Raw genomic sequence first — 15,360 nt, forward strand, 5'->3', positions numbered from 1 at the left:
GAGCAGAACAGACTCCTGTTCTCCAGGAGCGGCACCCATTGCACCACAGATGTGTGTTGTCTGGATGCGGATTGCGTGCAGGGTGGCTGGACAAGAATGGGGAGCGGGACTGAGCTGGGGTCCCGACAAGGGGCAGCACGGCTGAGGGGCGGCAGCTAGTCCTGTGGTATGCTCGGCTGTTGGAGGAGCAGGTGGACACAACAGGTGTTCAGGGCAGGAAGGGGGTATGCAGGGCAGAGAAAGAGTGACACTGCCACACACTGTGGGGGCAGAGCCTGCAGTGGCTTTAACGCGGCGTTTTGGGCCGCATCAGGGTGGAGGGTTGAAGGAGGGGTTGAAAATGTGGGCACCCCATGGGGTCCGAGGGGCACAGCATCCTGCCCTTGGCCAGCAATGTCTGGGGAGGTCCTTGAGGGGGCACTGAGCTTGGGCAGGGGTCCTGGTTCAGCCTCACACCCTTGCTCCTCCTGACACCTCCTCCTGCCAAAGCCCAGGGTTCTACGGCCCAGGCCTCCCTGTAGCAGCAGTTCCTGGCCTGGCTGCAGGAGCAGTCCAGGCTGTGCCACCATGACTCACTCCCCAGGCCTGTCCCCACCACACCCTCCACTCCTGCAGGAGGCCCCTCACTTCCTGGATTCCAGGCTGGAGCAGAGCAGAGAGGGGGCCCCCTCGTTCCTCCACAGACCCAGAGTGCCATGTCCAAAGGTCACCATGGGAAACAGTTACCAGCCCAGGCACCTGCACCTCCAGAGACCCTGGGAGGGAGCAGGGGCCTCCCACCTCAGGTTTACACCAACCCTCCCCAGAGCTTCCAGGCAGGGCTCCATTGCCTCAGGCATTGAATCATCCCACTGGCATTTGCTGAGCGTTTGTGTGATTGGGGGCACTGAGCATGCAGTGGGGACACCTCACTCTTGGCTGTGGAGGGAGCTTCCCAGAGGAAGTCCATTGGAGCGGTACAAGGCAGAAAGCAGTGCGTGTGTGTGCCTGAGCGTGAGGATGAAGTGTGTGGGCGTGCAAATGCGTGTATAAGTATGTGGGTATGCATTTGTTAGAGGGAGGGAGTCCAGACATGGTCAGTTCTGAGGTGGGCAGGAGCAGGTCAGGAAGTTCCTGAGGACCTGTGAGGATATGGGTTTTGTGCTGAGAGCCCCAGGCTCCCTGGGACCCAACCCAGTGGGGCCTGTGTCCCCACCTTGGAGTGCCTGCAGGAGGGGAAATGGGGGTAGGGGACTGGGAAGGGAACCTGGCCACTAGCTGGTGTCTACACTGTGTGGGAGGCTGTGGTGTGCACTGGAGTTGCTGGGGGCGGATGGATGTGGCAGAGGGTCCCCAGGCCTGGGGTCTGGGTTTTGGGCACCTGGGTTGGGGGCGGGTGCACACCTCTCAGTGGCCAGGGGGTTCAGGCAGGACACAACTGGGGCATCCAGGACAGGGGCACAGGGAGAGAGGGACATGGAAGACAACCCACAGAACCACTACAAAACTGACAAAGGGGAGACTTCGTGGGCATCCTAAGGCCAGGCTGTGAGGGAGGCCACCATTGGGAGGCCTGGGGGCTAGTGGAGGTGGAGAGAAATCAGATTTCTTCTGGCATACAGCACTGGGGCCTGAGCAAGGCAAGTGCTGCAGCCCCACTCTCTTGAGTAAGAACTGTCCCCCACAGGGCACTTCAGTGGGTGGGTGGGCAAGCAGCAGGAGGTGGACCTTAGCCTGGAAGATGGGTGGATTGCAGGAGCAGCCCCTGGTCCCTGATCTAAGGCCTCAGGTCTCCCAAGGCTGAGTTCGCCTTGGGCTACTTGTAGGTACTCATATGTAGAGGAGGGACCACCCAGTGCCAGGTGCATGCAGGAATCTGAGTCCTCAGGAAGGGGAAGAGGTTGCCTGAGATGCCCAGGTTCCCAGGGAAGGGTTCCACCAGTCCTCTTGGTGAGCTGAGCACTCCACTCCGGGGGGGTGGGGTGGGGGCAGCCAGGCAGCCCCGCCTCAGCCAAAGGAAGTCCACCCACCATGAGAGGGGGCACATGGGAGGAAGCTGGGCCAGGGATGGGAAGGAAATGGCTGGGCAGGCCCTGACCTCACTGTACTACAGGAGGAGGCACTGGGCATCTCTGGTTCTCAGCCTCTGACCACCCCCTGCCCAAGCCCAGGACCTTTGTTCAGACCCAGGGGTGAAAGGGGCTTGAAGCAGGGAGAGCCCAGCTGCCCACCCCTGCAGGAGCCACTCCATTGGTGCCAGAACCAGGTGTGCAGGGCCCAGCTCACCCCAGCACAGGTCATCCTGATGCCCACTGGAGCCCGTGGTGCCTGCCTACCACCCTCCTCCCAATAGGGTGCCTCCTTGGGCAACTCTTGGTGAAGATGACCCCAGCCCACTTCATGGGGATCCCCCGTGTGTGCCCTGCACCCTGACCAGTCACCCCTCCCTCCCCCGACCCCACACCCTTTAGTGAACACCCCCAGGCCTGCCCCCTCCCAGACCTTGACACCCAGGTGCCCCTGGGCCCCTTCTCCCCAAACCTCGTCCTGGATCCCACTTGAGTGGCCCCCACCCGCACTTGCTCTAACATGTAGCTTTGGGTGAGATTCCCTCTGAACAAAGGTCCCAGCAAATGCCAGGGCCTTGTTCCCTGAGGGGCCAGCACCCCCTCACGTACCCTCCTCTCCTGCTGGCCCAGCCCAGAGCCAAGCTCCCACTGGCTGCCTCCCGTCAGCACTGGGCAGCCATGGGCCTGGCCTTTGCCTCCCACTGCCCCATCTCTGTGTTGGGGTCCTTCTTGCACCCCACAGCCCCAGGACGGGTCACGAGCAAAACTCCCAGCTCTGTGCTTGAAGCCTCCAGACACAGAGAAATACGTTCCAGATGGGACAAGACAGGGAGAGGGAACTTGAAGTGATGGAGTAGGAAACCATTTTAAATAAGGTTTTTTATTTTACAACACCTGTGATTTACAGAGAAGCTATAAAGAGACCAGCGAGAGTTCTCATTTGCCCCCAAACCCAGTTCTGCAGTGACGTGCTTGTCACAACTGGTGCACCAATATTGATACATTGCCATAAGCCAAAGATTCCTCACTTTTCAATGTGACCTTTTGCTGTCCCAAGGTCCCCAAGGGGAGGGGTGACTGTCCTCGTGTCTCCTTGGTCCCTCTTGGGGGTGACTCCCTCAGACTTCCCTAGTTACTGATGCCCTTGGCATTTTGAAGGTCAGGTAGTTTGTAAAAGGCCCTCCTGGAACTTGATCGCCTGGGGTGAGGGTTTGGGAAGAAGCCTCCGGGGCAGCAAGGTCTGTGCTCTCAACTTGGCTCCTCCCTGCAGGTGGGGACCTCGGCCACCTGCCTGAGATGATGTCTGTCAGGTTGTACTCCTCCCTCCCTCCTTGCTGTGCTCTCTGGAAGAGCACCCTCCTTGAGGTCACAGTGACTACATGAATTATTCAGAATTCCCTTCTCCCCCATTTAGTTAGTTATTGTATCATTTGCATCAGTGGGGTCTCATACATTTTCTACCTTGGTCAACAATCTATAAACCAATCTATAATAGCAGGGTGGTGGGCTGGCCTCAGAGGCAATCGGGTGGAGAGACAGGACGAGGGGGCAGGGCTCAGCGTGGGGTGGGGTGGAGCGGGAGTGTGGGCGGGGAGTGGACGCACATGGGACTGTGGCGTAGCAGAAGCCCCAGCAGGGGTGGTTTCCGCCTATGTGGGAGCGGAATGCGGGTGCTGGTGCGTTGGGACCAGGTGCACTTGGCATTTTACTGCAAAGTCGGGGGGAGTCTCAGGAGCACAGGTCGATGGGCTTCCTAAGGTGCTCGGCGGAAGCGAGGCAGGCCCAGGGAGCAGCAGGACCCGGCGGAGTCCGGTTCAGGGTTTTTGCTGATGAAGCGGAGGGGGTGCTGGGCAGAGAGCCGTCCAGGATAAGCCCATCTGAGAGGAAGCCGCTTTGGAGGGAAATTTTGGGGTCTGGTCTTCTGGGGTTTGCTGTGCCTGCTGGCATCCACGTGCCGATCCAGCAGATGGCACCAGAAGTTTGGATCTGGGGGACCCCTGCGCATGGCACTGAGGGCCTGGGCTCCTCCAGGCCACAGCTGGTCAGCATCAGCCCCCTGACCATGGAATGACCTCGCCGTGACTGCGTGTGTGACACAGGCCCTGAACACACGTGTACGCAGCACGCAGGCATGGGCCCTTGGGTCTGGAGAGCCAGAGCCTCTGCTCCACACCCAGAGGGTGCCTGAGCTCCCCCACTGGCATTGGGGTAGGAAGAGAGGAGGTTTGCTCATCCTTCCTGCTGCCCAGGCTGTCCCCTTCGGCTGACAGCCTGCAGGGCCTGCACCCTCTTTTCTCCACACGACTCATCTCTGGGGCGGCTCTGACTGCACCCAGGTCAGCCCCCCAGGGCAAAGTGCCATCCTTCACACCCCAGGGCAGGGTCCACCCAGTGCCATGCTAGAGCTGGTCTCAAGATCCCTGCCCCCACCCCCCACTCCCCGCCCCCGTGCGTGTCTCCTCGAGCTGGTCATGGGCCTGGTGGGAGCATTTACGCCACGGGAATCAGCAAACACTACACCAAGGCTTTTCCACCGAGGGCCAGTTGTTAAATACCACACAGAAGGGGTCAGGACTGCCCTGGCACCCCCACCCTCCCTCCCATTTCTCCACTGGGCTCCATCTTGGAGGGGAGAGAAGTCGGGGCTGCTCTGCCATCCCTTTTCTGGGTTCCTGCATGGTGGCACTATAGGCCTCAGCCTCCCGGGATGTGGGACTGTTGAGGTCAGGGTTGGGGACAGGTCCTGAAAGAGAGCTGAAGTTAAAGCTGAGGACATCAAGACCCTCATGCTCATTCCTCCGTGAGGCAGAGGTATATCAAAGACGGCCCTGAAGGGCTGGGCATGTGCCAGTCTGTGTACCTGTAAATGTGTGTGCCTGTGCATGAGTGCATTGCACATGTGAGTGTGTGTATACATATGTATGCACATGTGTCTGAGTGAACATATTTGCATGTGCACTTGTGAGTGTTTGCATGTGTGTGGCTATGAGAGGGGCGCTGCACACAGATGTGAGGAAATAGGGTCACTTCCCCAGGAACCCCGGCTGCCCCCTCTTCCTGCCCCCACCCCCTGCCCCGGGAGAGGCCCCAGCTCCATAAAGAGGGCCCGGAGCCCTGAATGCCCCTGTTGTTCCATTCCACACCTGCCCACGCTGCCTCCCAGGCCTGTTCCAGAAGGAGGGGGCCAAAAGCATCAGGTACTCAAGGGTCTCCTGCCTCCAAACTACCCAGGAGCAGGTACTGGTGTGGAGGAGGGAGGGTGGGCATTAGGAGGCTGCAGCCCCCTCCCTAGAGGTGCAGGGGTACAGAGGTGTGTGGTCCTGCCCACTGAGCCTCTTCTAGGTACAGGCTCACTCAGGGGTAGCTGATCTAGAAGGAGCACTGATCTGGGACGTGGTAAGTGGCCACAAGGCTGTCTCCGAGTGTCACAGGTGCCCGAGTGTGGTTGTGTGTGTGCCTTACAGTGTCTGTGGGCCTCGCTGCATGTGGTGCCACCCTGAACAGACACCTGGGCTCACCCCACCCCCCAGCCAGGATGTGCAGAGGACATGGGAGTGCTAGAACAAGAGGGAGGAGCAGCCTGGAGGGTAGGCCTCAGCCCCTGGTACAGCTGGACCAGTGGCGGGGGTGGGGGGGCGCAAAGGAGCATGGCAGTGGTCCTTTGTGGAGACAGAGGGACCAGAGCCCCTGTTCAGGATGTGGAGGAAGGGGGGGCCCACTGTTGGGGAGTCTGGAACTGATGGGGCTGGGGGCTACAGGGGCTGGAGGCTGACAGAGCCGTTGGGTCTGGGGATGGATGGGATTAGGGGATGATGAGGAGGCTAGACTAGGAGGCTGGGGGCTGAGGGCCACTGGGTCTAGGGGCCTGGAGAACTGTGAGCTGATGGGGGACTGGAGTGGCTGAGGAGCTGGGGGGCCAGGCAGGCTGCAGGCCCAGCCCCTGGTGGGCCCCTGGCATGCTGGAAATAGGAATCCAGCAACCTGGGTGCTGCAAGGTGGGAGCAGGCATCTGAGGTGAGGCCCAGACTCTGAGTGAGGCTGGTCCGTTTTCTGGTTGGCCCTACGAAGGCAGCTCACCCAGTGGACTCCCTGTGGCTCTCAGGGCCTGGGGTGAGGTCCCCAGAGGCTGGGTAAGGGGCATACCTTGCACGGTGCCGGGCTTTCCTAGAGAGCTGGGGGAGGGCAGGAGGGCTGGCCCTGCTCCAGGCCACAGGGACCTAGAGTCAGGTTTTGGGGGGAGCCAGGGCATGTGCTCAGCCAGAGAAGGCGACCCCTCGTCTGTCCTTGTAGGGTCTATCCTCTGGCTGCAGAGGCCCCGGTCTCTTGCTGATCCCTCCTAGGGCAGGGTCAGGACCCTGGGTGAGGGCGGCGCTCCTGGACCAGGTGCCACTCTACACCCTCCCAACCCACCAGCCCTTGCCCCCATTACCCTCGCCCCAGGTTGAGCTCCTGCTCATGGCCTGCAGGTCCCATCCCCCGCCCCTATGACCAACATGAGCTGGAGCTTCCTGACGCGGCTGCTGGAAGAGATCCACAACCACTCCACGTTCGTGGGCAAGGTATGGCTCACGGTGCTGGTGGTCTTCCGCATCGTGCTCACGGCAGTAGGCGGTGAGTCCATCTACTCCGACGAGCAGACCAAGTTCACGTGCAACACGCGGCAGCCGGGCTGCGACAACGTCTGCTACGACGCCTTTGCACCCCTGTCCCACGTGCGCTTCTGGGTTTTCCAGATTGTGGTCATCTCCACGCCCTCCGTAATGTACCTGGGCTATGCCGTGCACCGCCTGGCCCGCGCCTCACAGGACGAGCGCCGCCGCGCCTCTCGCCGCCGACCAGGCCGCCTTGTGCCCCGCGCACCCCTGCCGTTGCCCCCACCGCCCCACCCGGGCTGGCCCGAGCCTGCAGACCTGGGCGAAGAGGAGCCCATGCTGGGCCTGGGTGAAGAGGACGAGGAGCCGGGGGCGGCCGAGGGCCTGGGCGAAGATGATGAGGCTGAGGACGCGGGTGCAGCCAAGGGCGCAGGAGGGGACCCAAAGGCGACTGGGGTCCCAGGCCCGGCAGGTCAGCATGACGGGCGGCGGCGCATCCAGCGCGAGGGCCTAATGCGTGTGTACGTCGCCCAGCTGGTGGCGCGGGCCGCCTTCGAGGTGGCCTTCCTGGTGGGCCAGTACCTGCTGTATGGTTTCGAGGTGCGGCCCTTCTTCGCGTGCAGCCGCCAGCCCTGCCCGCACGTGGTCGACTGCTTCGTGTCGCGACCCACTGAGAAGACGGTCTTCCTGCTGGTCATGTACGTGGTCAGCTGCCTCTGCCTGGTGCTCAACCTCTGTGAGATGGCGCACCTGGGCCTGGGCAGCGCGCAAGACGCTGTGCGCAGCCGCCGCCCCCTGCCCACCACCCCTGGCCCTATGCCTCGCCAGCAGCCCTGTGCTCTCCCCGCCGCGCCTTCGGGCCTGGCCTGCCCGCCAGACTACAGCCTGGTGGTGCGCGCGGCTGAGCGCGCACGCACCCACGATCAGGACCTGGCCAACCTGGCACTGCAGGCGCTGCAGGACCAGCGGTCGCTTGGGGACCTCGACAGCCCACCAGGCCCTGGCCTTCCAGCAACCGCCCGGGGGCCCCCGAGGGCCGGCGCCCCTGCCTCCGGGTCGGGCAGTGCCACGTCGGGGGGCACTGCCGGGGGCCAGGGCCGGCCAGGGGCCAAACCCAGGTTGGGCTCTGAGAAGGGCAGTGGGAGCAGCAGCAGGGAGGGTAAGACCACCGTGTGGATCTGAGGCCTGCCTTGGCTGCTGTCCCTCCTCCCTCCTCACCAGGGCCGAGGTGGAGGGCTCTGGAGGAAGTCTAGGGGCTGGACACCGCCTAAGGGGCAGAGCACAACCTGCCCTCCTCCTCCCCCTCAGGTGGCTGCTCTCCCCCTCGGGAGGGGGCGGAGGGCACCAGCCTGCTCTGCATCACTGCCCCTCCCTGCCTGAGCCCCATCTTCATCCAGGATAGGGTGGGGAAGGTAGGCCTGGGAATCACGAATGGTCCCCAGCTCTGATCCATAAGCCCTGATGGGTAGGTGGGACTGTGGCTGGGGCATTTCCGCCCTCCCAGAGCCACCCAGCTGGCCACCTCAGGACAAGGCCGCCCTCCAGGAGAGAGCTCCACCCCCTCCTGCCCCGCTTTCCCTGCAGTAGCCCATGTATGACCGCCCAGGGGTGCTTGGCCTGGGTCTTGGGGAGTACTGTGCTTGTCCTCACTCCCTGCCCAGCAAATGGGGCTCTTTTCCTAGCACCCACACTCTTCTAGCCCAGGTTCTGGTTCTTGCAGAGCTGAAAGCAATGCCAGGTCTTCCTTGTACAGAAGGGAAAACAGAGACCACAGTGGGCAGAGGCCCTTGCGCCCAGCCCTGGTCTGTACCACCTCCTGCCTCACCCCCACTAGGCCCCAAGCATGAGCTGCCTCGAGTGCCAGGTGGACCTGCACCCTGCTTCCTGTTCCCTGCCCAGACAGATCTGGGGCTCAGGCCCCACATGGACCCCGGGGTAGATGGGACCATGCCCTCTCCAGCTCCTGTGCTGGCCTGGCGTGGCCCCTTCCTCTGGGACATACTTGAAGTTCTGAAAAGACATCGGCCCCCCTTGCCACTCAGACCAACAGGATGGTGGTGAGGGGCTATGGCTTTGCCCATGCTAGGGGAAGGCACTCTGAGGCTCCCGCCACAGCCTCGTCCCTCCAGCCCCCTCTCCAATTCAGACACAGCCTCCAAAGGGAGTGAAATAAAACTAACTTTTGTTTACAACCACATGTGTATGTGTATGAATGTCCGCATGAACGTGTGTGTGTGCTTGTGTATGTATGTGGGAGTGTGGTGTGTGTACATATGTGTGAGTACACATATATGCATGTGTGTACGTGTCCATCGCTGGCCTCTGGGGACACATGGCTCAGCTCTAGGATGGCTGGGAGAGGAAACCACTTTGCAGGGACCATCCGGGGAGCAAGGCCCAGGATGAGCCCCTGCAGCTCCTTGGAGACACTCTGGTGCCACTCTGTGCTAGGCAACAGGCTCGGCCCAGAGGGGAGGGATATGGCTGAATGAGAACAAAGAACAGCCAGGCCTGCATGCTTAGAACCCAAGGTGGTACCTCAAAGGACAGAGGGGCAGTCCTGTCTCAGGCCCTGGCATTATCCAGATGCTGGCCAAAGCCTGCAGTGGTAGCTTTGGTGGGGAGCAAAGGTGAGCAGAGTTGGGAAAACAGCTGCTGCCATCAAGGAGCCACCTTGGTCTAGACTTCAGTCACCCTGCTGTCTCCCAGCTTCCCTCAGGCCCAAGGCAGGCCCTGAGAGCTTCTCCCAGATTGCAAACCCTCCCTGGGGGCCCAGGGCCAAGCCCCAAGCCTGGGTGAACCCCAACCCAGCCTGCCTCTGGTCAGATGCCAAATGCAGGCTGAGTCCCTTTCCTTTGTGGGGTCTGACTGGCTGATCCCGGGTTCCAGGTGAGCCCCACCCCAAGGTGAGCCTTGCCCCCAGGTAAGCCTTACCCCCATGAAGTCCCAGATGTCAATGCTGGAAGCAGAGCCTCAGAAGGAAAGCCAATCCAGATCCAGAGCAGGAACTCACCACTCGCCTCTCCAAGAGAGGAAAGTCCATGGAACTGGCATCCCTGCATTTGGGGCTGTGCTCCTGGCAGTGTCGTCATGAGGAATACTGGGTTTCTGTGGTGGGGAACATGCTGTCCAGCCATGCCTGGCTCCCATCAGTGTGACTGGGTGCAGTGAGCGGCAGAACTGGTGAAGGACATCTGCAAGGCACTATTGTTGGCTGACACCCTTGCCACGGCCCCTCCATAGCCTCCCTGCCTCCCGTGTCCCTGAGAGCAGCCTCCTGCAGCCAGTAGAGGGCCTGGAGGACATCAGGACCTCAGGGAGATAAGTGGGCATTCCAGGTGGGGAATAGTGGGAGACTTTAGGGTTCAGAACCACCCTAGTGGCTGGAGAGGGCTGGTGAGGAAGGCAGGTGTCCACTCCGAGCAGGGCCCAGAGGTTGGCCTCGATTCTGATGGTCAGTGCTCCCACATCTCAAGGCCATGAGGCACACTTGATGGTGACAGGGTCCCACAAGGGGTGGAAGGTGGGGCATGGGCCCTCAGCATCTGCCTGAAAAGAAGCCTTAAGCCAGCAGACAGGGAGACCCTGGGCAGGTTTGTGTTTGGGGAAGAACATTCTGGATTTCACTGTGACAGTGTCCAGGGAAGCCTCTCCCCATCCACAGAGAGGGAGCTTTAGGTCAAGTGCAAGGGGTCAGGACCTCATTCTCTGGGCCCTTCCTGAACAAAGTAACATTAGGATCTCACCCTCTGTAACTCGGGTTGGGCTCCTGGTGTAGTTGCAGCCTGGGAGTGTCTGGTGGGGCCAGGGCTGGCTCAACGATTTCCTCACTCACCGAGCTGGGGGTTCATGCTGGGGTCCTTCGATGTGGTTTGGACCTCCTTGCAGCATGGCGGCCCAAGAGGACCCAGCAAAGGCCAACTGACTCTTATCACCAGCCCTAAAGTCATATCTCGTCACATCACAGCAGTCACAGGCCTGCAGGATCCCTCTCAATGGGCCAGTGTCAAATTTTAAGGGCATGTGGAACAGAGAGTCTCTGTTGGCCTTGGTCCGCTGGCCCCCCTAGCCACGTGTGAAGCCCTTCAGTACCCCTCCCGCCCACACACACAGGGGCACGTGATCTTGGGGCCTCTGCAGCCACTGCCCCCTTCTTTTACCACAGTTCTGATATCGGTCCATAATTCGCCCCATACTATTTAGCCTGTCCAGTTTCTATCATCTCAGTCCCTCCACTCCTAATTGGTTTAGATACAATTTGAGGCAGCTGGGTCAATGGGAGCAGGACACTGCCCAGGGGCTCCTGGGGAAATCTATTTGCTGCATGTCTGTGACATGGAAGTCAGATGTGGGTCAAGCTGTGAGTCTCCATGCTCAGTGGGTTGGTCCAACACCAATCTAGATGTTGCGGTGAAGGTGTGCTTTTAGATGAGATTAACATTGACAATCTGTGGACTTTGATAAAGCAGACCATCCTCCCTAATGTGGGTTGCCCGCATCCAATCAGGTGATGGCCTTAAGAACAAAGACTGAGGTTCCCAAAGAAGAAGTGATTCTCCCTCCAGACTGCCAGTGATGATTACATTTATGGGTCAGCTTGACTGGGCCCTGGGGTGCCCAGAACAAGCATGATTCTAGGTGTGTGTCCATGAGGCTGATTCTGGATGAGATTCACACTGAATCTGCACACTGAGTAAAGCAGATGGCCCTCCCCAGTGCGGGTGGGCCTTGGCCAGTCAGGTGAAGGCTTGAGTAGAACAAAAAGGTGAAGAGAGAACTCCGGCCTGACAGTTTGAGCAAGCACACTGGTCTCCTGTCTTCAGGCTCAGACTCAGGCTAGAACTCTCCTGAGTCTCTAGCTTGTAGATGGCAGACCTTGGGACTCCTCAGCCTCCATAGTTGAGTGAGCCAATTCCTTATAATAAATCTCTATCGAATTGGTTCTCTTTCTCTGGAGAACCCTAACTAATCAACATCCCATCAGCCAGAGGTTGTTAAAAGGGCATCCCAGCTGTGAGGAAAACTGCAAATGGAGGCTCTATTCTGGGAGGTATCTCAGTCAGCTCAGCCTGTGTAACAAATACCATAGACTGGGGGCTCAAACAACAGACATCTATTTCTCATAGTACTGGAAACTGGAAGTCCGAGACCAAGGTGTCAGCACCTGAGGCCACTCTCCTTGGTGTGTAGACAGCTGTCTTCTCCCTGTGTCCTCGCATGGTCTTCCCTTTGTGTGAGTCTGTGTCCTCATCTCCTCTTCTTATAAGGAAACCAGTCCTATTGGATTAGGGCCCACCCCAGTGACCTCATTTGACCTTAATCACCTCTTTAAAGACCCCATCTCCAAATACAGCCCCATTCTGAGGTCCTGGGCATTAGGGCTCCATAATGTGAATTTGGGGGGATGCAATACAACCCATATTAGAAGGCAGATGCCTAACTAAAAGCTCAGTCACCACAGAAGGGGATCCTAACGCATAAGCCTCCTGTCTCAGGAACTTAGGGGCCTGGATGCACCACTGGGGTCCTATGTGTTTTGTGAGCTTTTGATGGGGGTGACTTAGGATTTTTTTAAACATCTTTATTGGAGTATATTTGCTTTACAATGGTGTGTTAGTTTCTGCTTTATAACAAAGTGAATCAGTTATACATATACATATATCCCCATATCTCTTCCCTCTTGCGTCTCCCTCCCTCCCACCCTCCCTATCCCACCCCTCTAGGTGGTCACAAAGCACCGAGCCGATTTCCCTGTGCTATGAGGCTGCTTCTCACTAGCTATCTATTTTACGTTTGGTAGTGTATATATGTCCATGCCACTCTCTCACTTTGTCACAGCTTACCCTTCCCCCTCCCCGTATCCTCAAGTCCATTCTCTAGTAGGTCTGTGTCTTTATTCCCGTCTTGCCCCTAGGTTCTTCATGACTTTTTTTTTTTTCCTTAGATTCCATATATATGTGTTAGCATACAGTATTTCTTTTTCTCTTTCTGACTTACTTCACTCTGTACGACAGACTCTAGGTCCATCCACCTCAGTGACTTAGGATTTACTGTCATGTCCTCCCAACTGATGTCACTGGCCATCCCAGGCTAGGGGAGCCAACCTCTGTGTCATACACGCTCCTACCTCTAACACCAATTTCTTGATGTTCTGAACCACCATAACCATGATCTCATGCCTGAGCCCCGATACCCTAACGGGGTATCCATCTCCCACCTATGACATAGTATCTAATATGCTCAAGTCTGTTAACTCTCAGAGGTGGAACCCAACCACTAAACTTGGCACTTAATGCTCACTTAACTACTTAAAAAAATCCTCTCAGTGCCTGTATGGCCATGAGGCTGGAGAGCTGAACTGGGGTGCAAAGCCATCGACCCTCGCCCCCCATCTTCTGTGCTCTGGAGCAGGCTGGTGGGTTGAGCCCCGGCCTCCCCATCCCTGCTTCACTGCCTGGTGGGGTCCTCGGGCTGTGTGGGGCCCACCTAGGTCTGTATAGGGGCAGGGCCAGGCCAGGGGAGTGGCTGGAGAAGGATCACACAGAATGGCCTTGTCTCATTCTCATCCGTTTCCATGGCTGGAGCCAACTCGCCGGCTGCTCAGGGAGATCGTGGAGGGCTTCAGGGAGGGGGGTGCCCAGAATGGGGGCAGCTTCCTTCTTCTGGCTTTGGGAAGGGAGGAGGCCATGAGGAGAGAATAACAGGAAACAACCCCTGGCCTGGCAGCAGCTGGGAAACAGGGTCTGGGACCCCCATGTCTGCTGATTTTCCAGCTCTCAGATCCCCACCCCTCCCGACAGCTTCAGGGCCCATGGCCTCAGAGGGAGGAGATGCACATGGGATCCAGCAGCAACCTATGCCCCCAGCTGGACCCAGGCCAATGAGTGGGGTTCCTTGGGAGCATCCTGAGGCCAGTCCACAGTTCCCTCCACCTAGACCTGTAGGCGTGAGAAGCTGCAGTGAGAGGACCTGAGAAGGAGCAGTAGCCAGGCCATGCCCACATGCAGGGGTCCCTGCTGTCGGGCTGGCCAGGCTGGTGCAGAGATCTGGGAAGCCTTCCTGGAGGAGGGAGCCTGAAGCAGTGCTGGTTGGCAGACTCTAGAATGGTGGGAGGTGTTGTCTGCTCTGTTCAAGAGGCAGCCACCAGCTGAGTGTGGCTCTGGACATTTCAGTGTGGCCCATTCAGTAAGGAGCTAAAAGTTTCATTTGACTTCATTTGAGTTAATCTGCATTTAAACAGCCCCAGGTGGCAGCAGCGGCCCTGCTGGACCAAGTGGGCTGGGCTTGGCACTGGACTGGGAACATCAGGTAAGGTTCCGGGTGGCCCTGGGTCAGCCTGCTGGCCCTTCCCACAGGCTGTGCTGGTGGGAAGCAGGTTTTCTGCTGGCCAAGGGATGGGCTGATGTGAGGCTGGAGGAATGCACCCCCCCACCCCATGTTGTCCTCGAATGGTTTCCTCCCTGACCTCACAGGGCTGGCAGGGAGGTGCTGGGTCACCCTAGGAACACAGGCCCAACAGAGGAAGACCTTTTCCATGAAAGGCCAGTGGAAATGCATTCCAGGCCTGGCTGCTCACAACCAGGAAGCCGACTGGGAGGGGACCAAGAGCCTGGAAAACCCTAGGGAGTTCTGGTCAACCAGTTTATGTTAATGAGGTGACTTTTGAAAAGCCCCTAAGGATGGGGGCTGGTTGCCAGAAACAACCGTGTGATTAGAGGGTTAGAGCTTTCAGCCCCACCCCTTGACCTCTGGGGAGGAGTGATGGGCTGGAGGTTGAATCAACAGCCAATGGCCAATAATTTAATCAATCACATCTAGGTAACGAAGCCTCCGTAAAATCCCAAAAGGACTGGGTTTGGAGAGCTTCTGGGTTGGGGAACACATGGAGATTTGGGGAGAGTGCGGTGTGCTCAGAGGGCACGGATGCTCCATACCCCTTCCCACATACCTTGCTCTTTGCTCTCTTCCATCTGGCTGTTCCTGAGTTATATCCTTTTATAACAAATCAGTAATCTGGTAGGTAAAATGTTTTCTCTGAGTTCTGTGAGCCACTCTAATAAATTAATTGAACCCAAGGAGAGGGCTGTTGGAACCTCTGATCTATAGCTGGTTGGTCAGAAGCACAGGTGACAACCTGGACTTCGACTTGCATCTGAAGTGGTGGTGGGGGGGGAGAGTGTGAGTGTATGAGTGTGTGTGGCAGTCTTATGGGATCTCATGCTATCTCCAGGTAGATGGATTAAAAATTGAGTTAAATTGTAAGACACCTATCTGGTGTCAGAGAATTGTGTGGTGTGGGGGAACCCCCCCCCACACACATTTAGTGATCAGAAGTGAAGGGTAGTGTGAGAGTATAGGATACACAGGAGTGTCTGTTCTACAAAGGAACTGAAAGCAAAGTTGTACACCCGTCTTCATAGCAGCATTATTCAAAACAGCCAATGGGTGGAAGCAACACAACTGTCCATCAGTGGGTGAATGGATAATCCAAATATGGTATATACATACAATGGAATATCATTCAGCCCTTAAAAACGATGACACATGCTACATCATGGTGGAACCTGGTAGACACGAGCCAGTCACAAAAGGACAAATACTGCATGACTCCACTTCTATGAGTTTCCCAGAGGAGTCAGGTTCATAGAGACAGAGTGGAATGGGGTTCCCAGGGGCTGGGGAGGTACATAGGGATCTGCGTTTGATGGGGGTGGAGTTTC

The 15,360-nt window shown here is 58.2% G+C and overlaps 1 protein-coding gene across 1 annotated transcript; it reads left to right on the forward strand.

Moving 5' to 3' along the window:
• The first annotated feature begins 6,517 nt into the window (after window positions 1-6,517).
• GJC2 (gap junction protein gamma 2) lies at window positions 6,518-7,822 on the forward strand. The gene has a single exon (XM_061188554.1). It carries the CDS (start codon window positions 6,533-6,535, stop codon window positions 7,820-7,822), a length of 1,290 nt encoding a protein of 429 aa, XP_061044537.1. The 5' UTR covers window positions 6,518-6,532.
• The last annotated feature ends 7,538 nt before the right edge of the window (window positions 7,823-15,360 follow it).

This window comes from Eubalaena glacialis, chromosome 4 (genome assembly GCF_028564815.1).
Source record: "Eubalaena glacialis isolate mEubGla1 chromosome 4, mEubGla1.1.hap2.+ XY, whole genome shotgun sequence".
Classification (NCBI taxonomy): Eukaryota; Metazoa; Chordata; class Mammalia; order Artiodactyla; family Balaenidae; genus Eubalaena; species Eubalaena glacialis.

What these genes read in the sequence shown, in the direction of transcription:
- GJC2 (XM_061188554.1), top strand. Translation starts at nt 6,533, where the DNA reads ATGACCAACATGAGCTGGAGCTTCCTGACGCGGCTGCTGGAAGAGATC.